The sequence below is a fragment of the Diceros bicornis genome, chromosome 5 (genome assembly GCF_020826845.1).
Source record: "Diceros bicornis minor isolate mBicDic1 chromosome 5, mDicBic1.mat.cur, whole genome shotgun sequence".
Taxonomy (NCBI): Eukaryota; Metazoa; Chordata; class Mammalia; order Perissodactyla; family Rhinocerotidae; genus Diceros; species Diceros bicornis.
The window spans coordinates 62147464-62173293 of NC_080744.1; the positions used below are offsets into that span (position 1 = coordinate 62147464).

The following is a 25830-nucleotide window of genomic DNA, read 5'->3' on the forward strand; positions in this document are numbered from 1 at the left end:
CTGAATCATGCCTCAGAAACTGAAAAAGCCTCAAGGCCAGGACCTGTCTGTGTTGAAAAGCTGGGGCCCAGCTTGGAGTGTGACATCACTGTGCATAATGAGGGTTTTGCTGCAGATTCCAGGCTAGAGGGCAGGTGTGGGTGGTGTCATGTTTATGGGCTTCTGGGCCATGGCCCTGATGGAATGCTAAAACCATATGGCCAGACACAGGTGACGAGAAAGCCACTTCTTCTGTGGCATCCTGTGGTCTCTCTCACCCCAGAGGTCTCCGGTGCCAACTCACTCCCCTCTGCTCCTGAGATCTCCACCATTAGAGAAGGCTCCTGTTAAAATGTACAGGGATCATCTACAGCAGAAACATATCCTAATATTATGGACTGAGGCTCTGGAATCAGACAGACTTAGATTTGGATCTCAATTCTACTACTGCTTGGGGACGTCACTTGATGTCTCTGAGCCTGGGTCTCCTCATCTGTAAATGATGATGAAAAGCACACACATACACCACGCATATGCCAGACACACTTCTAGGTGGTTTTCTTTTGATTGCTTGCTTGCTTTATTTTATTTATTTATTTTTTAATTGATGTTTTAATAGTTTATAACATTGTGAAATTTTGGGTTGTACATTTTTGTTTGTACATCACCATATACATGTCTCCCTTCACCCCTTGTCCCCACCCCCCACCCCCATTGCCCCTGGTAACCACAACACAGTTTTCTCTGTCCATGTGTTGGTTTATATTCCACATATGAGTGGGATCATACAGTGTTTGTCTTTCTCTTTCTGGCTTACTTCACTTAACGTAATACCCTCCAGGCCCATCCATGTTGTTGCAAATGGGACGATTTTGTCTTTTTTTTTTATGGCTGAGTAGTATTCTATTGTATATATATACCACATCTTCTTGATCCAATCGTCAGTTGAGGGACACTTAGGTTGCTTTCACTTCTTGGCTATAGTGAATAATGCTGCAACGAACATAGGGGTGCATGAGCCTCTTTGCATTGTTGATTTCAGGTTCGTTGGATAGATTCCCAGTAGTAGGATAGCTGCATCATAGGGTATTTCTATTTTTCATTCTTTGAGGAAACTCCATACCGTTTTCCATAGAGGCTGCACCAGTTTGCATTCCCACCAGCTGTGTATGAGGGTTCCTGTTTCTCCACATCCTCTCCAGCATTTGTTGTTTTTTGTCTTGGTGATTATAGCCATTCTAATGGGCGTGAGGTGGTATCTTATAGGTGCTTTTCTTATATTAACTCATTTAATCTACTGAACAGCCTTATTAGGCATGTGCTGTTATTGTCACGTCCATCTTACAGATGAGGAAACTGAGGCCCAGGGTGGTTAATTAACTTGCTCAAGTTTTCACGGGGTCAGCACTAGGACGAACCCAGGCAGTGTGGCTCCAGAGTTTATGTTTTTAATGACCGTGTTTGGGAACTTCACTGTAAGATTGGGCAATAACAGTGACCATGATTTATTCTGAGCTTACTTAGTGCCAGGCACTGTGCTAAATGCCATACAAGAATTTCTCATTTGCTCATCCCAATGCCGGGATGAGGCAGGGACTATTGTTATGTGCTAACATCGAACTTGGCAGGACAGTGGACTGTATACAACATCCTCTGTTAAGGGCTGGGCCTTTAGGAGATTGCTAAAGCATAGAAAAACTAAGACGTGTCCATAAATAAATGTGATTCATGGCAGAATCAGAGCTTGATAGAGCTGGAAGAGAGCTTAGAGATTATCTGGTTTAAACTCATTTTTACTGATGACAAGAACTGACTCGCTTTGTTTATTCCCATAGGATTTGGAGGAAGATCGAGTGAGATAATGCTATCAAGAGCCAACACTGAGTTCACTTGCTCTGTGTGTGTGTCTGTATGTTCACCTCATTCAACTCTCACAACAACCAGACAGGAGAGGCACTATTATTATTGTGGGGGAGGAAGAAATTTTCCTCTGCTCTTCTAGGTGCTTCTGGCTGGTCTAAGAATTAAATTGACAGGAGACAGATTAATAGGAGAAAATCAGATTTAATTAATTTTGTACATACAGGAACTCCACATACATGAGCAGTTCAGAGACAGAAAGGTAAAGTGAGACATTTCTGTCATCTTGAGCCAAGGAATGGGATAGGGGCCTGGGGCTTCCTCTAGAGGGGAAGAGGGTATTCATGGGAAGATAAGAAGACCAGATGTTCACTAATTAGAGGTTTGCCCTGCCATACAGATAGATCAGAAAAATTTATTTCTGGTAATAAGTCTTAAAAGTTTCTTGAGCCTGCAGGGTTTTGATTGCCTTTAGCTCAAAATATTCCAGACACCAAAGTGGCACGTCTTGGGGAGGCCTGTTCTGAACCCCTTCAGTCCCGCCTTTGAACTTCATAAGAAGTTTCACATTCCAGAAGTTGGGTTGGTAGATTGCTTCATCTCATTGAACCAGTCTCTTGGTTTAGAGAATAGGTCAGTCCAATTAAACAGTTTTGTCCCATTTCAGGAGGCAGTGATGCAGGTGGGCTCTCAAAGCTAGGCCTATGGTGCAAGCAATCAGGTATTTAATAAGAGGCATTTCTATGGAAACAAAAGAAAAACAATGGTTAATGATTGGAGCAGACTATAATCCCAGTTTCTGAGTTCTGAAGGCAGCCAGTGGAGGAGATTTCTACACATCCAGCTCCAAGCATTTTTAGATGGAGTGAGGGCAGGCAGTGGCAATCTGACAGATTTTCCTAGTTTGCAGTTTGAATGTCTCGAGTGATCTTTCTGAGTGGCCCAAATGGCAACAGGTATAAAGATGGTCCATATCTAAGCTATTGTGGTGATTTCTCTGAAACTCATATCAAGTTGTTCAGCTTCAATTTGCGGGGCTTCAGGAAAAAAGGCAGTTTTAGTTCTCAGTGATTCCAAGTCAAAAAGTAGAAGAAAATTGGATTATGTTAGTTTGGAGGGTTGTAGCGCGGTATTGGAGGAAACTAAAAGAATTCGGGATCCAGCCCAGTTTACAGGTAGAAAACAAAACCTCAAAGACAATTAACAGAACTGGAATCTAATATCCACAAGTCTATATTATAGTTTGTATTGAAACATAATTTTTCTCTCTTTTTTTTACTAAAAACACCCATTTTATACTAAGATATTTCTCTTATTATTTTAGTAGTTTTAATTATATATGTTAATTAGAATTTTTTTTAACCCGCAGAAAACTTAATTTCCAGTAAAAACTAGGAAGTTAGCAATTGTGAACTGTCTGCCATACCAGCATTCTTCAGATCAGCAAATTTATGAATTCATTTCATAATTTCTAAAAACATATGCTTCTTCATAGTATAATCTTTCAATAAAGCACCAGATATGTTTATTAACAGACCCAAATTTATCTTTTAGTTTCTCTGTAATAAGAGGGCAAAAGTAGGTAAACTTAGACTTATTTAGCAATTAATGTTTTAGTATTTTATCTTATTTGGAAATGATCTAGACATTCAATGAATTCCCATCATTTAACTTAGCAAAACTCTAAGGTTTCAAGTTACCAAAGACATTTTGGAAGCTATTTTTAAGTACATATACCATAACACACAATTATTGTTAAAAAGTTCACCTTATTTATTTTACTTACATCTATTTAATTTACTTGTTCCCAATAATTATGTTTAGATTACCTACAAAAACTTCATGGGACATTATACAAAGTCAGCCATCAATTTTTTTTGCTGCCAAATTTTGTAACAGAGATAACATGAATTTGTTTGACTTTTAGTAAACTTAGGTAAAACAAAAGTTTTATATTTAATGCTGATATCTCTAAAGAAAACAACCTTAAATTAGCTTTAATACTGAATATTTTCCTGGATCACATGATCCTGAAATTCATTTAGGTTAATATCTGTTATATTTTTGAGAGTATACTCAATCTATCTAGTGCTTATTTGTTTTTAAGCCAATTAAATAGAACTCTTTTAGAAATTATACCATCTGGAAGTAGAAAAATATCACATATATATAACATCATCCATAGACATAGATAGATACATAGGCAGATGCAAGCAGAAACCTTAAATAGTTTTCATTTTAAAATTTTAGCCATGATATGGCTATAATAATGCAAAACTCACTAGTTTATAAAAGAACAGTTGAATCCAAACTGTGTTTCTGGCAGATGGAATAAACTAAGGTTATCTACTTAGATGACTGAAGCATTTTTTCTACTAATATTTGTGAAGAAGACATTTAAGATGCTAGATTTTGGGCAAAGGTGCTTCTATAGCCATCTGCTTCTTTTTCCTTTTTTTCCCTCAGTCTTAGGAATTGAGGATGGCCTAGATAAGTTCCTAGAGAGGTTACAAGCCTTTTGAGATAAATAGGGGAGGTTTTTGGGATTGGTGAAGGGAAATGGATAGAATCTGAACTGTCTTTAGAGCTGCATTTCCAGTTTTGCAAAGATTTGTATGATAAGGACAACTGCTCTCAATTCCTCAGAAATTAGGTTATAACTTAAATGACATCATAGGTTGATCTACCCATCCAACTACATCATCCCTAATTTGCTTCTTTCCCTCTGGGTACATAGTTTTATTTTAACTTAAGGAAGAAGGCCTATAAAAAATTCCTATCAGGCTCTGAATATCAGCTTCCAATTTGACCAATTTTTGAACATAGAGCTACTAAAAAAAAAAAAATCCTTGCAAATGTCTTGCCACTTTTCAGCTGGGACAAACAGTAAATATTTCTGGCAGTATTAAACAACTCCATGGACCCAAGAGGTGTCCTCAAAGGTTACTATTTCCCAAGATCCCAGAGTCACTCCCAAAGATAGCCAAAAGAAAGAACCGACAGCCTGCGTGTCCCAGACAGGCAGAAAGTTAAGCTAAGCCCTCGGGACACAGAACGAGACAAGCGAGAAGGCAACAGCTATCCCTGGGAGAGAAACAATAACCAATGGGTCTGGATTTGGAAAGGGAGGGACAATGTGAAATTTTATTTTCCTCTCTTGACTGGGCACTACAGAATGGCCATTGATCTTTCTAATTCTTTTCTACATTTGGTAGAATCTTCTGAAAACGGAGGTTAAAAAAGGCTTTATAATTCAAAAGATCTATTGTCTCAGGGACACGAATTCCTTGTGTGGGCGACTAGGATACAGCCACAAAAGACACTGCAAAGCCCTGAAGCTAGCAGAGCCTGGTTATAGAGTCCAGCAAAGCAAGGCCTCCTGCCCATTCCAGGTGCTTCCGCTAAATTCACTTTCTGGCCTTCAGCATTTACATGAGTCATCTGGATACTCTTAGAGATTAGGCTGGAATGCTCTTTGTAAATCTTGTAGGAAAAAGGAAGCTAAAACAGGCCGATGGGGCTGGATCTTAAGTAGAGGATTTTACGTAGGATTTTCGTTTTAAGTCAAATTTTCTGTTCTCTCATCTTATTAGGGAGTCCCTAAGTCTAGCTGCTATGTATTAATTTTTTCCCCTTTTCTTTTTAAGTGCCGGACAATTGTACTTCCAATTCCTGATTTTTACAATATCTGCAAATGCCTGAAGGCAAATAAGATGAGGTCTGAGTAGACTTTGATTTTTGTTCTAATTTCTGTCTTTTTATCTTGTTAAGGGAGTCTTAATGGGTAGCCATTATACTAATTCAAGAGCTCTCTAAAATTTTTTTCCAATTTAGAAGTTTTTCCAATTCAAAGGATCCATCATCTGCCCATTGACGAGTAGGACCTTAATAGCAACTCAAACCAATAAGCCTTTTATGGTTTAACCATGGACATAAGAAACATCTCCAAAAGAGACTACAAAAGAAGCAGCCCTTACAAAATCCAGAAAGTTCACGCCCCAAAACAGTCTAAGAAAGCAAAGGCCTTCGTTGCATAGGCAGTAAGGATGGTGAATGGTGTCTCTGGTCTCCCACAGGAAAATCGAATGCCTCCAGTCACAAACTTGCTAATCTGTGACACCAGGCAGGTGCTACTGGAATGGGATTTTTCCAGCACTAACAAGCAATAAAGGTTGAGACGACAAAGGCCCCTTATGAACTGGGACCCCCTATGACAAACTCCCCTGAGAGCTGACACAGCTAGACAAAGAGTGTCTCAGAACCCCAGTCTCTTTGGCCGCCAGATGCACCCTGGTAAATGCACCTTCCGGATTGGTGGAGACCAGAGAGAATTTTCTCACTGGTGAAAAAGCCAAGCGGTCAGGACATACAACAAGATGGAAGGAAAAACCTCATTCCATGAGCTGGCTCAAACAGGGAAACTCTTCCAGATGGCAATAGCCATGAGCTGACTTTGCCTATGGAATTTCCTTCTCATGACAAATGACACACTAGACAGAAAAACAGTGACCATCTCTGGGAGGAAATGGATCAAGAGTACTCCAAAGTTCACCAAAGTTGCTTAAGTTCAAGAAACTAGTTCCACACATATTTTCTCCTGCTAATCTAAATTTAGGAAAGAGAAAAGGACTCTTACCACTCTTGCTTCCAACAGACCCTGCAGCAGACAGAGATCCGGGAGTCTGCCGGGGCAAGACCTCTGACCTTCTGCCTGTGCCTGTTGGATGTCCCAGGATCTCTCAGCCGCAACAGCCTGGCGGGGAGCAGAGTCCAGCTAGGGAAGTTTATCCTGCTGACTATGCCAACTGTGGGGGATGAAGAAAATTTCCCTCTACGCTTCTAGGTTCTTCTGGCTGGTCTAAAAGTTAAATTGACAGGAGATAGATCAATAGGAGAAAATCAAATTTATTTAATTTTGTATGTACGGGAGCCCCACATACATGAGAGAGTCAGAGACAGAAAGGTCAAGTGAGGTATTTATGCCATCTTGAGCCAAGGAATGGGATAGGGGCCTGGGGCTTCAGAGGGGAGGAGGGTAATTCACGGGACAAAAAGAGCAGATGTTCACTAATTAGAGGTTTGCCCTGCCATACGGATAGATCATAAAAATTTATTTCTGGTAATAAGTCCTATTATGGGCAAGGCCCCCAATTTCAATTCTTTAAGGGAGAGGTAAAAGTTTCTTTAGCCTGCAGGGTCTTGATTGCCTTTAGCTCAAAATATTCCAGATGCCAAAGTGGCACATCTTGGGGAGGCCTGTTCTGAACCCCTTCATTATCCCCACTTCACAGATAAGGAAACAGACGTGGGAAGTTAAACGAGCAACTTGTCACATGGCTAGAAAGTCGTGGAGCTGGGATGCTGCAGCGTGGATTCCAGAGCTTGGTGTTGAACCGCCATGCTCTGTGCCACCCCAGGTAGAGAAGGTGGTGGAGAAGCCTAGGAGACGGGGGCTGGATTAGGTGGATGGGAAAGTGCTTTGTGACTATAAAGTGCTGTGCAGACATGAGTGTTATAGAAAGACGTAAGGATCCCAAGAGAGGGATAAAGTGGTATTGAGCTCAGGGCCAAATCAAGGAAGATCTCTAGGATGAGCTGGAATTTGCTTTGGCTTTGGACCCGTGTTCCTGGGAGTAATGAGGAATGTCCTGGGAGAGTGTGGGGTGGTGGAGGAAATGGTTTCCTCTAGTCCTCCCCCATTAGCATGGGATGCTGATCAGATTAGCTAAGTGGCACCTGGGCCCAGAAGAAGTGATCAGGACCATAGAAAGCCTTGGGGACCTACAGCCGTGATCCTAGCTGCAGAGAGCATGGTGGGTGGGGGCCACTCTGAGGGGCATAAAGGGAGGCACAGAAGGCTGGTAGCAGGGGTGGAGGTTGGGGGGAGACAGCCTGAGTTCCAATCCTAGCGTTCTACCACACTCTGGTCATGAGGCCATGGGCAACTATACAATGTCTCTATCGCAGTTTCCTCATCTGAAGAATGGGAGTGATAATGGCATGTCCTTCAGAGGCTTGTGCAAATTTAACATGCTAATCTGTGTAAAGTGTTTATTACTCTGATGCCTGGCACACAGTAAGCACTCAATACGAGAGAGCTAGCTATTGTTATTTCTGTTATAATCCCAGAGTACTTGACTGGTGTCACGATTCAGGGAGAAATGGGGTTAGAAGAAAGCAGACACACATGTCTACTTCAATCCACTTTCGGGTAAACCTAAATCTGGTGGGGTGAATTGGTTTGCAAAACAACACAGAATGGCTGTCCCTCTCTTCCACTTTAAGTTTTGTTTTCAACAATCATTAGATTTGCTTTTCAGGGAAAGGCAAGGAGTGGGAGGCAGATGAGATAAAGGCCAACGGGCCACCAGGCCTCTGAAACTGGGCTCAGAGACTGGTCATCAGTGGTGTCTTGGTTGTCACACTCACTGATTTCTGGCATCTTCCCTCTGTAGCTCTGTTGGAATTTGTGAACTCTTGTTAATTAGCCTCCTCAGCCACTTGCATAATGTGGATTTACTCTCCATTCTCAGAAGCAGACATATTCCTGCAGGAAAAGTGCTGATGGAGTGGGAAGTCCTTTCTTGCACAGGTTAATGGCACAACAGAAGGATGACTGTTGGGTGGGAGCTAGAGAGAAGGGAAACCAATATGTACTGACAGGCATTCCTTCACAGGACCAGGCTGGGTGACAGAGTTTGCATGTCGCCATCACACCAGCCCTGCAAAGAAAGTATTTATTAAGTCCATCGTACAGATGAAGAAACTTGCTCAAGGGCCACAGCTAGCCCATAGAGAAGGGAGTCTAACCCAGATCTATTCAACACCAAGGGTCATCCTCTTCCACTGAGGTACATGGGAGGGTTATAGGATTAAAACAAGTATCTTTACTGGTGCTTGAAAAACGACATTTTGCATGCACTTTATACAAAATCCGAGAAACTCCATTGACTCAGAGCTGTAAGGCTGGGCCGACCTGGCTTGGAAAAAGGAATGCTCCATGGAAGGTACAGCTAATTCTACTCATAGGCCACCTCCCAATCCCCAGGAAGCAAAGCACTGGAGGTTAGTTCTGTCTTTTGTCCAGGTGGAAAGCTGCAGTTTGTTGTCATCAGCAAATCAATCTCCATCAGGATATAACTACCTGCAGTTTTATTCTACTATGGTTCATTTGCTCAGTAGCTTTCTGTCAAGGGGGAGGGGAATAGGTCTGAAGCACAAGGAACTATTTCCAGGCTCTGGCCTTTGGAAAAGCAGCCTTGTCCTGTTTACACATCCTCTCTCCAGATTTGCACAACCTGACCAGAGAAACGTCACCCTTCAAGTCCAGGTAAATAGAGGCAGCCAGATAGTGTGGAGTCAGCCAATGGCTACTGAGCAACCAACAGAGGCCAGAACCCTATACTAGGCAACTGTGATAAATACAGAAGAAAAGAGCAGCCCAAGGCTCCTGACTGTGTCTGGATCATCATCCTCAAAAAGTTGGGTGGAAAGAGTGATGGAGGGCAAAAGGCTGTGAGGAGGGGGTGGGAGGTAGGGGAGGGGAAGAGAGAGAAAACAAGCCTGGTTCCTCTACAGAGGCAGGGAAGGAAATCAGGTGGAAGGGAGCCCCCAGGTCACACGTCTGAATGTGCCACTGCCAAGTCCCCAGAGGCCAAAAAGGCTGGGTCAGCCTGTTCAGAACTGGATTTTCTTCTAACCCTGAAGCCCCAGAATGAAACCAACCAGCTTCCCCCTCTTTCCCACCAGCTATGTCAGAGGCTCTACCAGTAGACCCTCATCTTCAGCCTTCATTACCAATGTTGTTTTTGTTTAACACGGGAAGGGGGGAAAAGTGTTTGTGTAGGGATCTGCAAATAGGTTAAGTTATGCTGAAGAATGGAGGAGAGAATTAGAGAAGTGGCCCGAACGCCCACCAATAGCTCTGCAACTGAGGTGAGGCCTTCACCAATTAGGATTGGAATGGTGGGGTTCAAATAAAATAATTTATGTGAACTTGTTAAGCCCAGCCTGGTCCCTTGGGACTAAATAAATGTATTCGTTGTTTTCTCTATGGTAGTCATTGTCCTTTGTTGGGGGGGGGGGCGGTAACTTACACACTGAGCTGGTACATTTTGTGACTGGCCCCCAGCTTCATCACCTCCACTCCTACCATCCTAGTCCTAGAACTTTCCTCCTAAACGGCCTTCCTACTCTTCCCTCCTCGAGTTTATTCTCCACACAGCAGCCAGAGCCATCTTTTCAAAAATAGAAATTGATCTTGTCACTTTGCTGTTTAAAACTCTTCAAACGGCCCCGTGACACTGGGGAGTGGCATTCAAACACTGTACCACGGGTTACTGGCGCTAACATGGCCTGCGCCCCGCTGACGGCATCTCCCGTCCCTCTCCCCACGGCCCCCTCCGCTGCACCCACGCTGCCCTTCGGCTCCGAGCTCACCACGACCTCCCCCTCGGGGCTTTGGTACCAGCCATTCCCTCTGCCCTTGCTACCCGTCCTGGGGGTCTTGTCTGACTGCCCACACTACATTAGCGACCCCCACCATAACTGTTTCATTTGCTTCGTAGCAAACGGCGATGACAGGGACTCCCCCGTCCCGTCTGTCGTGTCCCCTTGTTGATTGTGTGTCCCCGCAAGCGCACGAGCCCCGGAAGGGGAGGCCGCGTGTCTGTCTGCTCCGTCGGGGAATCCCTAGCGCCCCGCAGAGCCTGGACACAGTGCTCTCCAGTGTTCCTTGGGTACGTGATCTTTTTCAGATCCGCACAATCTTGTGAGGAACGTGAGAAGGAGGTCCTGCCGGGCTCCGCACACGAGTCCTGGTCTGTGTGACCCCAGACCTCGCCTTCTGCCAGGACACCTCGCCCCCGGCCCCGCGGGAGCAGTTCCCCTTCTCCCCGGCCTTTCTCGCACACTTCAGCCCTCTCCAGGCGGGACAGCCGGTCTTCCAGGCCCTTCTAAGAGTCTGGGGCCGGTCCTCAAGTCCTCCCGTTTCAGGGTCTCCGAGACGCCGCCCTTTTCCTAAAATGGGCCCTGCCGGGTGCGCGCACCCCCTCCCTAGGCCCCCAGTCAGGCGCGGAAGGGCCCCGCACTATCTGTGGCAAAATGGGGCGGGCCCCTTGGCCCATCAGTAGTATCGGTTCAGCGCCCTCACTCTGTCCCGGTCCCTGCCTAGGGACCCCCCAGGGCCGTGCGGGGGCGGGCACGAGGCTCCAGGCGTCAAGGGCAATGAGGACTTTTCAGGCCCAAAGCGGGGATGGGCCAACTTCGCGCAGCAGAACCTTCCTTCACCAAGGCCTCGTTGCCGGCCGGTCGGCTTTGAAGGAGACGCCCCACTTAACCGTCCCTCCCGCTCGCACCCTCCCCCTCCGGGCCCTGTCTGCGGAGATTCGCCTTCTTCCCTGCCCCGAGTTCGGGCGCTGCTGCCGCGGGAGCGTTCCGCATCGCTCCGGGGGCCCCCAGACGTGGAGCTCCGAAGCCGTCGATAGCGTCTGGCGCTTCTCAGCTCCGGCGGGCACGGGCCTGTGGGTTTTCTCCAGCTAGCGAAGACGGAGGCGGAGGCGGAGGCGGAGGCAGTTTCAGGCTTTAGGCCGGGCGGGCCGGGACCGGTGAGACGCGCGCATCATCCGCCATCCGGGGCGCGCGCGGCCCTCTTGGGACCTCGCCGGCGACCCGTAGCTCGGGCGCGCGCCTGTCGCAGCCGCAGGAAGGAGGGGTCCGGCCGAGGCCCGGACGGCGGCCGCCATGGAGATCCCTTCGGCCCGGGGCCGGCGCCTGTGGCCCTGGGGGCGGCCCTGACCGCCCTCCGGCCTGCCTGGGCTGGGTCGCGGACGTGCCCCCGGCAGCCCTCGGCCACCTCCGCGTCCCCGCCGTCCCCGGCCGCGCTGCTGCCTGGGCGCGGCGGCGGCGCCCTGTTGAATGGGCTGTGAGGGCCCAGGTTGGAAGCGCTGGCGAGCGCGGCCTCCGGGGGCGCAAGGCAGCAGCAGCGGTGGCGACCAAACGGGTGCTGGAGTTGGCGGCGGCCATGGAGGGCCTGGCCGGCTATGTGTACAAGGCGGCCAGCGAGGGCAAGGTGTTGACTCTGGCCGCCTTGCTCCTCAACCGGTCTGAAAGCGACATCCGCTACCTGCTGGGCTATGTCAGCCAGCAGGGAGGGCAGCGCTCCACGCCGCTCATCATCGCAGCCCGCAACGGGCACGCCAAGGTGGTGCGCCTGCTGTTGGAACACTACCGGGTGCAGACTCAGCAGACGGGCACCGTCCGCTTCGACGGGTAGGTACTGCTCAGCTCCAGCCCCCTCCAGCGCGGGGACCCGCCACTTCGCGGGTCCTCCTCGCCCTCATTCTCTTCACGGAGGTACCATTTCATCCTTCTGGTACCTCCTCCTGCCCCGTTAATGCCCACTTGCTCTTCCAGGGCTGATGCTCCCTCCCATGCTTGACTGCTCATCCTCATCGGCCCTACCGCTTATTCCCTCTGTAGGTAAATAGCCACACCCGCTGCCCTCCTATCTAATAGGTGTTATTCTCTGTTAGATGGGGTATGGGGGAGGTGGCTGCCTTTCCAGGTTTTGTCTTGATCAGTCCTGGGGTTGTAACCGAAATCAGAAATTAACGAGGTCAGCAATTAACACTGAAGACCTGTGTTTGATGAGTTATCTGGTCACCCAGTTTTTACCCCATCAATGTTAAGTTAAGCCCCTAGAACCAGCAGCAGCTCCAGCCTCTTGAGGGATTGTCAGGCAGCCAGACATCCCAGGACATGATTCTGACTCTCCCATTGCGCGGCGGCGATGTGTTAGCTGCAAAAATGGCCCTGGACCTGGTGTAGGAGAGGATGCCATTGTTAAATTACATGTTATCCTGTGATGTTGTGGGGAAGCTTGATAATTTACTGTTGTTCGAGGTGAGGAGTTAAAAAATTCATATTGTGATAGTTAAAATTTGCCGTTTGGGTTTAATTGTACATAGTTTTGGGTATGATCCAGTGTTGAACACAGAATTGTCAGATTGACCTTACCCTCTTTTCTGTACTGGATGATTAGAAAGTGTTTTACAGATTACAAACTTCATTGATTGCATTTGTTTTTGTTACTTGTGCCAGTACATAAGCTATTCTAGCATCCTCTTCGTTTGAGGTAGATATGGTCCAAGCATAAAGATATGTATGTTTAGTTTTGGTGATTGAGAACTGCTTGGTTAAAACGTGATTAGAAAACCACTTCTTCTTGACCATGACTAGGGCATTGTTGAATTTTGGTTGATTCTTTATTTTAGGTTTAAATGATAAAAGCCTTTTCTTCAGTTTTAGATGAGGGGAAAATATTTTAGAGTACTATGTTTTAATGAAATGATAGCCCACAGGTGGTGGTTAATCTGTGGTACCACCTCTCTAGACATTAAGGAGATGGTCTTTTTCGTGTTGACCAAAGATGGCAACCTGATTCATGTTTGCTTTCCAAAACTTGCTGGCTTCTGTGTCCTTTCTGTAACTCCCTGCCTTCCCACAGCCTTTGCTATACCTAGAAGAGGAGTGAAGCAGAATGACCCCTGAACTTCCAGCACCATTCCAGTGGTGTAGGCACGTGATATGAATCTCTGCAGTAACACCTTCTGGGAACATTGCTGCTGAGGAGCTTGCTGAGGCCTATGTGGATGAGGGGAGAATAGTGGTGCGGAAAAATAGTTTTCTAAAGCGTTTGGAAAGGCTTTGCTTATTGCTATCTTTCTTAACCATCAAAGAGAAAGGTGTTTTGAGGTGGCAATTAAAAGAACCTGAAATGACTAGACCTGTAGCATTGAGCCTGTATAGTGGTTTACCTTGCCCAGTATTCTGAACTGGCCAGTGAAATTAAGGGGTTCAGTAAGCAAATGTTTATTGAACTCCTGCTGTGTGCCAGGCTCTGTGGTAGGATCGCGTATGCAGAGATGAATAACATACTGTTCCACTGTGGAGGAAGACAGTCTAGTGGGGGAGACAGAGATATAGATACAAATGAGTAATTGCAGATGCCATGCCATTTAGGGTTATAGAAATCTTTTGGCCTATTCAGGCAGTGCTGCCAGAGGAAGTGCTCAGTTTTCCCTGGGGAATCCGAAGGCTTCACAGGTGAGGTGCTGTTTGAGCTGGGTCTTAAAGGAAGTGAAGAAGAGGGGCACCAGCATGGTGAACCTGCAGGGACAAGTGTTTCAGTGCGGTTGGAGGAAGGGATCCAAGCTGGGGAAATTAAGAAAGAGACTGTGGGAACTGGAGAGGGCTGGAGGCCAAATTTTGATGATCGTTGTGTAAAATATGAAGAGTCAAACTGGTAAGACTGCAATTGCAGACGTTTCTATCGTCTGTGGTTTCGTCTGAGCCCTCCTGAATCTATCTTATTTGTTTATGGATTATTATAATTATGAGTTTATTAGCTGCTGTGAAAAAGTAGTTTAGTATTTATTTTATTAAGTGCTTACTATAGGCCTAGCCCTGTGTCTCATTCTGTGGAGGATACCGAAAAAATAAAAGGTTTCTCCTTTTGAGGAGCTTACCGATTAACAAAGGAGAAGAATTGAAGTTCACTCATACCACTCGGTGAGGTTATTTTGCAGTTTATCCCAGTCATTTTGGCATTTCAGAACTAGATAAAGAGAGTGTTATTTGCAAATGTCGTGATTTCACTTTGCACTCGTTCCAGACGCTGTGAAAATGTTAGCCTGAGTGAGGTGTTAACAGTCTGAAGCTCACTCAGCCCCGGGCGGGGGGCGGGGGGTGGGGGGTGGGGGGGGGCTGGCTTTTGAGAGTACTTAGCCAGGCCCCCTTTAGCATTGGCACTTGAGACCCATGGCCAGGTGGGGCCTAACAGGTTCTCTGTGTGTGCTGAAGTAGATTCATTTCCGAATTTTTAGTCACATGTGTACCATTTTCACAATTTTTTGCCAAATTGTTCATCACCTATCCTGTTATTTTCCTGACATATTTTTTTAAAAAGTCTCACTTCTTAGCTTCATCCTAAGCAACAGTATCTGTATAATTATGAGTTTCATATGGCACATTTTGTGTATGTGTGTGTGTGAGAGAGAGAGAGGCATTAAAATAAATAACATTAAAGGTTTTAAAAAACAGTCTATTTTGTCTGAAAACTTCTATAATACCTTAGGAAACTAAAGTGCATTCATAATAGAGCCTCAAAGGGGAAGGGCCCACCCACCTAGATTAAATTCCATGCTGGTATTTGAGTCCTTGTTCATACTTTTAGTAGTAACATTTGAGATTATTTTTCTTATAGCTTAATACGTGAAGACCAAAATTGACATAGATGAGTAGACAAGGAGAAAAGTTACATCATTGGGAATGAAAGAAGAACCTTTAGTTGGAGAAGGGGACGCTGTTGAGAATGTGATAGAAATGGAAGAGAACAAAGGGGGAGGTGTCATGTTTCCGTGGAGTATTGTGCTGGCCTGAGTTCTGAGGGCCTGACTGCTCTGTGCGAGTTTGTGGGGAACCCCTGTCCTAGCAGAGGTTTGCTGACATGGATGGGAAGGAGAGCAGGACCTCTGGGAATTATGAGGCTTTTTGTTGAGTGTTCTTACTTTGGAAGTCAGTGCTGGTACTAATAGTGTTAATCAATGTCCAGGTAGAGGAAAGGCCTGAGGGGCACATCATCCTTTGACTTCATTTAGAAAGTCATTGCCAGTATGTATTTCAAGGAACAACATTTGATCTAATAAATGATTTTAAGGACTTTGGTTAATATAAAGTGCTGATTATTTATATTTAATGAACTTTAATTTCCATTTCAAATGCTTGAACCAGACATTTTTATTTCAAATTGAACCAGGAAATAGATGAGCTTAATTTTATGATCAGAAATGTTATCTTTTATTGTGAAATGTTTGTTTAAAGAGGTGAATATCAGATTATAGGTTCTTGGTTTTTAAGATGAAATATATAATATAGCATTGTAATTTTGGACTGATTCTAGAAGGATCGTTGTTTTATAGTGCTTCTCCCATGGCACTAAATAAATATTGGATTAATTTTATTATAATTTTCTGTTATAAAGGTGTTTGGTATTTTGTTTTGAGGCAGTATACGATTATAATTTTAGCTGAATTTTATATACAAAGGAGTGTCATAGATGTTAGGATTATAATTCCCTTTAATCTGTTTAATATTTTTGTTTAGATGTAGAAATTCAAAATTCACTAAGGCTAATGTCTCTGAAGGACTCGTCATTTTATAATACATTCTACAGTGAATTTTTTTGTCATAAACTATTTTAAAAATTTTGATTGCCTTAGTAAAAATAGATAATTGAAACTTTTTTGAGACTCCTGTCATATGACTATATGGAAAATTGGAAATTATTAGGTTATACCAGGAAAAGTATTAAACTATTATAAAAACCCAGTGAAGTATATACTTGTAATTTAATTTTTACTCTTACATCATTAATTCTGGGAAATTTGAGGTCAGAAAAATATTTTAATCACTTTTTATCTCTCATCTTTAAAATGGGAGTCATATTTGTCTTGTACGATTATTGCGAGAGTTACAGATAATGTATGTGAATGCCTGTTTTAATGTAACATTTCTTGAGTTTTAGATAGTTTAGGTTCATGTTCCTGGCATATAATAATTTTATATTTTTAGAGTGCAAGGAAACATTGTAACTATGTACGAATGTAACTATGTATTACTTTTTTGATAGATTTTATTAATAATCAGTTTGAAAAAATGCTTTTAAAATTGAAACAAATGTTTGAACAATGGCATGTACTATGTTTCATTACATGTGATACATTTTATAATTTCCAAAGTACTTTTGTATTTGTAATCTCATGTAAACCTTTTAGTTATATATCTGTAAAATGGGCATAATAATAGCATCTACCTCATTGGGTTATTGGGAGGAGGTTATTGTGAGAAGTAAGTGAGATGTATTGCATATTAAGCACTTAATATAGTGCTTGGCACATGGAAAGTACTTTTTAGCTATTAGTGTTCATTTAAGCTGTTTTTCTTTAAATTGATTTGTGCCTCGTTTTTGTTTTTAATTATACCTATTTTTAGTTAAGGTATACATCTAGTAAGGTGTATAAATCTTACGTGTACAATGTGATAAAATTTTAATATGTTTACATTCATGTTATCACCTTCTAGATCAACATGCAGAACATTTTTATCACTCTAAAAGTTTTCCTTGTGCCCTTTCTCAGTCAATTCCCCTCTTTTCTCCTCCCAGAAGTAGTGATTATTCTGACTTCTATTACCATGGATTAGTTTTGCCTTTACTTGAACTTCCTATAAATGGAATTATATAGTACACTCTTTTCTGTCCTGCGTTTTTTGCTTAACAGTTTCTTTGAGATTCACCCATGTAGTTGCATGTGTCAGTAGTTTATTCTTTTTTTTTTTTTTTAATGCTTTGTAGTATTCCATTGTATGAATATATGGCAGTTTATCCTGTTGATGGATATTTTAGTTGTTTCTACTATTTGACTATTATGAGTAAAGCTGCTATGAACATTTTTATACATGTCTTCTGGTAGATATTTGCATTCATTTCTCTTTGGTGGATACCATGGAGTGGAATTGCTGGGTTATAGGGTTGGTGTACGTTTAACTTTCATAGTTATTACCAAACAGTTTTCCCAAAGGAGTTGAACCAAATTACATCCCTACCAGCAATTTCTACCAGCAGCGAGAATTTGAGTTGCACCACATCCTGCCAACACTTATGTCAGTCTTACTGATTTTAGCTATTCTGGTGGGTGAATATTGGTAACTCCTGGTTTTAATTTGCATTTCCTTAGTGAGTAATTATCTTGAACATCTTTTCATATATTTATTGGTCATTTGAATATCTTCTTTTGTGAAATATACTTGTTCAGTCTTTTCACCTACTTTTTAATTGGGTTGTTTTCCTTTTTCTTATTGATTTGTCAAATACATCTGTTGCAAATGTCTTCTAGTGAGTGGATTGCTTGTTCACTTTCTTCACAATGTCTTTTGATGAATAGAAGTTCTTAATTTTAATGAAGTCTAATAAATCAATTTTTTTTCTTTTATAGTTAGTGCTTTTTTTTTGCATTTTGTTTAAGAAATCGTCATCAACTGCAAGGTCATGATGGAGATAGTCTTTTTTTTGGAAACTTTTATTGTTTTTCTTTTCATATTATAGGTATGCTGCTTCTCTAATTTTTGTGCATAGTGTGAGGTAAGAGTTAAGGTTAATTTTTTCCCATACAGATATCTAATTGCTTCAGCACCATTTATTAAAAAGATCCTACTTTCTACCTGAGTTTCACTGGAGCTTTTGTCATAAATCAAGTGACTCCGTATGTGTGAATCTATTTCTAGAGTTTATTTTGTGCTATTGATATGTTTGTTTATCCTTGTGTCAGTGACACACTATCTTAATTACTGTAGTTTGTCTCCAACTTTTTTTTTCTTTCAGGGTTATCTTGGTTGGTCTAGTTCCTTTGCGTCTTTATATACGTTTTAGAATTGACTTGTCAGTTTCTACACATGTGGGGATGCATGCGAGTGCTTGTGTGTGCGTGTGTGTGTGCACACACACCTGCTGGGGTTTTGACTTGGATTGCATCGAATATGTAGATCATTTAGGGGGAGAATAAATATCTTAACACTTTCTAACTATGAACATGGAATATTTCTCCATTTATTTAGATGTTCTTTAATTTACCTCAGTAATGTTTTGTAGTTTTCAATGTAGAGATCTTGTACATTTTTCATTAGATTTATTACTAGATATTGATATTTTCTAATGTTGCGATACATTTTTTTTTTGACAGTGAAAGAAAAGGTTTTTGAACTTTGTGTAATAATCACAATAAAAATGTAATAAGTGAATTTTAATTAAGCTGAGTTGTTTGCAACAGGCATAATTGGGAACCACCAGAACATATCATTGATGTAATGTCTTATTTTCTTGATTCATTCTTTAATTTAAGAAATCAGTTAACAATTAAATGGCATTTTAAAAATTAATATTTTAAGAAGAAACTTCAGAAGGCTTTTAATTTTTTTTGAGGTATATCTTCCATACAGTAAAATGCACACATCTTAAGTGTGCAGTTTGATGAGTTTTTTCCTAAATATCCATCCATGTAGCCACATTCAGATCAAGATGTAGGACATTTCTAGTAGCTTTAAGCCTCTTCCCAGTCGATTCTACACCCTCCCCTGTAGGTAACCCCATAGGTAACTTACTGAGAAGGTTTTTGCTTATAAACATTTTGTGTCATTATCTGAAACTGAAGAAATAATTGCTTGAATTATTATGAAGTGGGTCTTTTATTTACAGTGGAAATGATGGATGGTGTTGTTAATTGGGGTTAACCTCTGATATTTATATTATTCCAGAGGGGTTGTACTCTTTCACTTCATGGGAGATATAATCCGACCTGTGTTATAACATAAGGTTGTAGAGTGAGAAGCTCACCAGTGAGATTTGTGGTATATATACATAATTGCTCTAGTGAATATTGCTTTTGATTGACCTTTTTCCTTAACACTTCCAAGTATACTTATTTTAGTCGTTCTAGCACAGTAGATCTAAGTATCTCCAGCAAAAAATGTACTTTTTAGGTCTGATGGTCAGTAATAGGATAAAAAGTTGGGAAATGGAGGGAAATTGGAAGTGGAAAGGTGGGAAAGATTGGCCTCCTAGCAAGTCTAATTTTGTGTTAGTGAACCTAGCACGTATCAGACATTCAGTCGGTAAGTGGTGATGACTATGAAGGCACAAAGTCCAGTTAGTGACTGGGGGACAGGGAGGATGCCTACTTGGCTTTTGGAAAGTACTAATTGTTTCCTGCTGTTAGTGTTTTTCTCCAGTAGTTTAATTGAGGGGCACACATAGATACGCAATATACATACATACGTATACATATATATTTTTAAAACTTTTTAATAGGAGTATAACATATAGAGAAAAACGCACTACTTACAAGTGTATAAAAGTTTCATGAAGTGAACATATTTGTTTAATAAAGTCCCCTTTGTGCTTCCTCCCATTCATTACCTCCCACCTGAGGTAACCAGTATCCTGACATCTGACACTACAGATGGCTATGTAAATGTAATAATACAATAGGTACTGTGTTTGGTGGACTTCTTTTGCTGAGCATCATGTTTATGTGAGCCATCCATATTGTTGTATGGAGCAGTAATTTTTTCATTCTCATTGCCATAGTAGAGTAAGTATAATATTTGATCAGCTTAGATAATCTTAGGGAAAAATTATCTGCTTAAATACTTTTCTTCCTAAAGCAGTTTCTAACACAATTTCAATGTAACGATTGGGGTGACTGCTTTCTTACTGACAATATTGAAAGAAACTGTGGTACTTGGGGGATACTAAGGAGGAACATGCTGTGCGCTTAACATCCAGTGCATCAGCTTGGTGGTAAAGAAGTTACAAACCTCCATACATTTCCTGTGTGTTTTCTGAAATTTATTTACTTTTGCTAGTAGAAAGTTGGTGATTCTTTTTTTTTTTCTAGGTTTATATACATTAGTAATAACAGTAATAGCTAACATTTATTGAGCTTATGCTAGGTATAAATACTAGGCAAAGTGCTTTACTTAAATTACCTGATTTTATTTTCACCAAAACTAATGTTTTATTAATGTTCTGTAGATTGAGGTTTTGGTTAGGGCAGATGAATGCGTTCTTTAAACTTACGTTATGGCATGTGGCCTCCGTTTTCTAACTGTGTTCTTTTCATGAATAGGTATGTCATTGATGGTGCCACCGCTCTTTGGTGTGCAGCAGGAGCAGGACATTTTGAAGTTGTTAAACTTCTAGTCAGTCATGGAGCCAACGTGAACCATACCACAGTAACTAACTCGACCCCTCTGCGGGCAGCATGCTTTGATGGCAGACTGGACATTGTGAAATACTTGGTTGAAAATAATGCCAACATCAGCATTGCCAACAAGTATGATAACACCTGCCTAATGATTGCAGCATATAAGGGACACACTGATGTGGTCAGATACCTTTTAGAACAACGTGCTGATCCCAATGCTAAAGCACATTGTGGAGCCACAGCATTGCACTTTGCAGCTGAAGCTGGGCACATAGATATTGTGAAAGAGCTGATAAAATGGCGTGCTGCTATCGTAGTGAACGGCCATGGAATGACGCCATTAAAAGTAGCTGCCGAAAGCTGTAAAGCTGATGTCGTGGAACTGCTGCTCTCTCACGCTGATTGTGACCGAAGAAGTCGAATTGAAGCCTTGGAACTCTTGGGTGCCTCCTTCGCAAATGACCGTGAGAACTATGACATCATGAAGACATACCACTATTTATATTTAGCCATGTTGGAGAGGTTTCAGGATGGTGATAACATTCTTGAGAAAGAGGTGCTCCCGCCAATCCATGCTTATGGGAATAGAACTGAATGTAGAAATCCTCAGGAATTGGAATCCATTCGGCAAGACAGAGATGCTCTTCATATGGAAGGCCTTATAGTTCGGGAACGGATTTTAGGTGCTGATAATATCGATGTTTCCCATCCTATCATTTACAGGGGAGCTGTATATGCGGATAACATGGAATTTGAACAGTGTATCAAGTTGTGGCTTCACGCCCTGCACCTCAGACAGAAGGGTAACAGGAATACCCACAAGGATCTTCTTCGATTTGCTCAAGTTTTCTCACAGATGATACATTTGAATGAAACTGTGAAGGCCCCAGACATAGAATGTGTTTTGAGATGCAGTGTTTTGGAAATAGAACAAAGTATGAACAGAGTAAAAAATATTCCAGATGCGGATGTCCACAATGCTATGGACAATTATGAATGTAATCTCTATACCTTTTTGTATTTAGTGTGCATCTCCACCAAAACACAGTGCAGTGAAGAAGATCAGTGCAAAATTAACAAGCAGATCTACAACCTGATTCACCTTGATCCCAGAACTCGCGAAGGTTTCACCTTGCTGCATCTAGCTGTCAACTCGAATACTCCAGTTGATGATTTCCACACCAATGACGTGTGCAGCTTTCCCAACGCGCTTGTCACAAAGCTCCTGCTGGACTGTGGTGCTGAGGTGAATGCTGTGGACAATGAGGGGAACAGCGCCCTTCATATTATCGTTCAGTATAACAGGCCCATCAGTGATTTTTTGACCTTGCACTCTATCATCATTAGCCTAGTTGAAGCTGGCGCTCACACTGACATGACAAATAAACAGAATAAGACTCCACTAGACAAAAGTACAACTGGGGTATCTGAAATACTACTTAAAACTCAAATGAAGATGAGTCTCAAGTGCCTGGCTGCCCGAGCAGTTCGGGCTAATGACATTAACTACCAAGACCAGATCCCCAGAACTCTTGAAGAGTTTGTCGGATTTCATTAAGTGACTGGATATGTAAAATCGTTTAATGTGGTGCTAAAAAGTAAAGGACTTTAATCACAGACAATAGAATTATGTGTTCATAAATTCTACTTTTCTTTCCGCTACCCTTCCTCCCTACCCATCCTTGGTTCTGTATCTGGTCTTCTTGCTTCAGATGGTAATTGATTTCAGATACACTAAACAAAGCCACATTGTTTAGGTGTAAGTATAATCTAAGGTGTTTGGATATTGGTCACTTAACTATTTTCCTTTCTTTTTTTTAAAGGAATGAATGTAAAATATTTTGTTTATGTAACAGGGACATCTATGATTTGGGTTAACAATGTTTTAAAAAACTGCCTACAAAAGTATTTCTGTTAAGCCTGTGTCAGTGTATTATCCTTGCAGCAGTTTTGAGAATTTCATGAAGAAAAACAACTGAAAAGGAGCATTGAAAGTAATGGGATACCAGGGTGTTCTGCACATGCCAAACTGCTAGTTTTCACTCTTCTGTTCTTTATGTGGAGTGATACGATACATTATAACATCAGGAGAATTTAAAAAATATAGCTACAGATTAATCTGAAAAATGTGCTAATTTACTAATACAAATTTATAAAGTTAAATCCATTGAAATTGTTGCATTATGCTGGGTGGTATGTACAAAGTAGTAATAATCTCAAAGCAACTTTTCAGAGAATATTGATGGACTATTTGCTTTTAGGCTTGAATTCTAAAATTCTTTGAAGTCTGTTTTAATGTAATTTATTGAAATTGCAGCAGTCTGCATTTGAGTCAGCTTACAGACTTGTGAAAATTATGAATGCTGTGGAAACAAATTGTCACAATATAGTTACACATTCTATTTTTGTCCTCTTCTCTCTTTCCTCCTGTGTGTTATTTTTTAAAATTTGGTAACTGCTTTTCCAGAGGGCATTATTTGTGCCTCCCTAATAAGGTTTTTGTGACAGATGAAAAGAAGCCAGGATATTTTTCACTTTCTTTACTTAGCTTGTGATAAGAAGTAGAAAAATCACTAGTGTGGTATAGGAAATTAAATGTTTTTGATGATGAAAATAATTCGCAATGCCAGTTTGAAAGGTATTTCTGAGAGCTGCAAATTTTTCAACTTCGAAATGTCATTTATTCCGACAGGCTGTACAGAGGTCCTTATGTTTTTGTTTTGTTTTAATGGCAACATTTTAACTGTCCTACTAAAAGAGTATTCTGTGATTATCTTTTAAGCATCACAGAAATTTAAGTAAAGGATACATACCTATTTCTGTCGATGTTAAAAATGATAAAGTAAAATTAGCTATAATCTGTATTTTTCTCTCTAGTGCCAAATGAATGCCTTAGCTCCTCATCGTGCATGGTACTGTCAGTGAAGACCTGCAGCTTTTTGTTCTTTAATGAAAAGCACTATAATGATGTAGCAACATCAGGTATAAACTAAAAAAAAAAAAAAAAACTTCTAAGGTTTCAGTTAACATTTTATGTATGGATATTGCTTTGTGAAGTCTAAGAGAAAGGTTGCAGTTGGATCAGTATAAAACATAATGACCAAGCCAAAATCAGCACCTAGGGCCTTAAATAAAACAGAGATGCCCCACAAAATGAACTATGGGAACTATGGGAGGGAATGGAAGGAGGAGCTTTATAAACTCCCCCCACCCCCAGGAATGCAAGATACTTTTACAGCTACCGTAGTTATTATACTCTGGTTGTCTTCTTGCTTCAGTTAGGAATGTTTTGATGGTAAATTCTGCCATGGTATTATATTTCTGTTTTCCTAACCTGAGATTTTTAGAAGGAACGTTTTTAGGATGGTTTGAAGGGAGGTATTTGAAGGCGCCCTAATTTGAAAATTACTGGCCTTGATCCTCCTGGTGTGAATCAAGGAAATACTGTACCTTGCCCTTGGCAGCTCAGGGCCAGAAAGAGAAAATCCACGTCCTCAAGGTGAGTGAATCACGCCTTTTCCATGGCTCAGATCAAACTTGTATTTTTCAGACTTCAAGGCCTGCTTATTTGATAGTCTGAGAAATGGCTTTGGTACTTGGGATTCAGTCATTTCCATTATTAATGTTTATGATTTTTAAACACCAAAACTTAAAATATCAGATATTGTTGCATGTTTTAAAAACCATTTCATCCCTTTGGCTACCCAGGACCAGCACTGTTTTAGATATTACTTATGAGGATAATGATTATATGTACATATTCAGACATCAAAATTTAATGACACTCAGTGTTTTTGAGAAGGGGAGATGAGTGCTGGAGACCTTAATACTGCTGATTGAAATGCTGACAGAGCTGGAGAAAGAATTTGAAGACAGTGGAATAAACTATGAACTCTGCTAATGGTAACCGAGTTTTTTTTTTTTTTTTTGCTGTAGTATAGTAGTACATTGTGCACTATATTGCTAAGGATCTCATTCTGTTTTGTAAAACAAATCCAAATATGTATTGTGAAACACCTGTATAAAACCATTTTTGAAACCAGTGATCTATATGCCTGTTTTTTTAATTTGTTTTTGGTAGAATTATTTTAAAATATGTTTAGCCAAACCCTTCCCAAGCTTAAGTTTTTTTTTCCCCCCAAGGAAAATAAATAGGTATGAAAGGTGATAGTTCTGTATCTCAGCTCTGAGAACTCTAGGCATTCTCCATTTCCAGCCACTTTTGTCATTTTATATTTATTATTGGTAGGATTATGCTTTGGATTGTAAGTTTTCCTTGATAACATTACAAATTTATTCAAAACTTCTTTGTCTTGCTCAGTAATTGTCGTGTAAATTTGGTTGAACCAGAGTAGAGGCCCAGGTGGATGAATGCCTGGGCAAACCATGTGAAACTTGAGTGGGTCTTATGCCTTTAATAGAGTTGGTAAAATTGAACTCTTGAGGTTAGGTAACTATTTAACTCAAGGAACAGGCAGCAAATCCATCCCCTCACTTGATAAAGAGGCAAATTTTTGACATAGGAACGCTGACACAACCTGGTTTTTTTCAGTCTACCCTGGATTGCTCTAGAAGGCCGCAGTCCAACTACCTTAAGGTTCTGTGCTCTGGAAACTTCAAACAAACAGACTGAAAAACAAGCTTTGGTCTGCTTATTTCTGGGAAGGGTTTCGTTTCATTATAATAATAGTTGATTAATAACTGGTAATTATGAGAACTTAGGTAGGTAGGATAGCACTGTTTGAAGTAAAATACGATTTGAGGGCAGCAGCTCCCTAAGCATCAGCTCTGCATTTGGCAAGTGTTTTTGAAAATTAAAATCTCGCAGGAACAACACTGGGTCAGCAGTCTCCACTGCAGTTGAGGCAGCTACTTTATGGATAAGACCATTTTGGATTATTCAAGCAGAAGCTTTTTTTTTCCCCCAGAATGGGGCGGGGTGAGGATAAGTTGCTGGACCTTGGATTACAGTTTGCTGGTTTTAGAAGCAGCCAGTGATTGAACTTGTGAGATAAATGGATAAAAGTATAAAGGACTTGTTTCTTATGGTAGATTTTCTGTAAAAATCTTAAATGCTCTTTTCCAGGCTAATCAGATGTATCAATGTCCAGAAAACTGTTCTATTTTTCTCACTGAATATACTGTAACATTAAAATGGGTTAAAGAAAACAAA

The 25830-nt window shown here is 41.5% G+C and overlaps 1 protein-coding gene across 1 annotated transcript; it reads left to right on the plus strand.

Annotated features, from left to right (window-relative positions):
- The first annotated feature begins 11211 nt into the window (after positions 1-11211).
- Positions 11212-24703, plus strand: FEM1B (fem-1 homolog B). The gene is made up of 2 exons (XM_058541937.1): positions 11212-12108; positions 20580-24703. Exons 1-2 carry the CDS (start codon positions 11861-11863, stop codon positions 22213-22215), a joined length of 1884 nt encoding a protein of 627 aa, XP_058397920.1. The 5' UTR covers positions 11212-11860; the 3' UTR covers positions 22216-24703.
- Positions 24704-25830: the final 1127 nt, after the last annotated feature.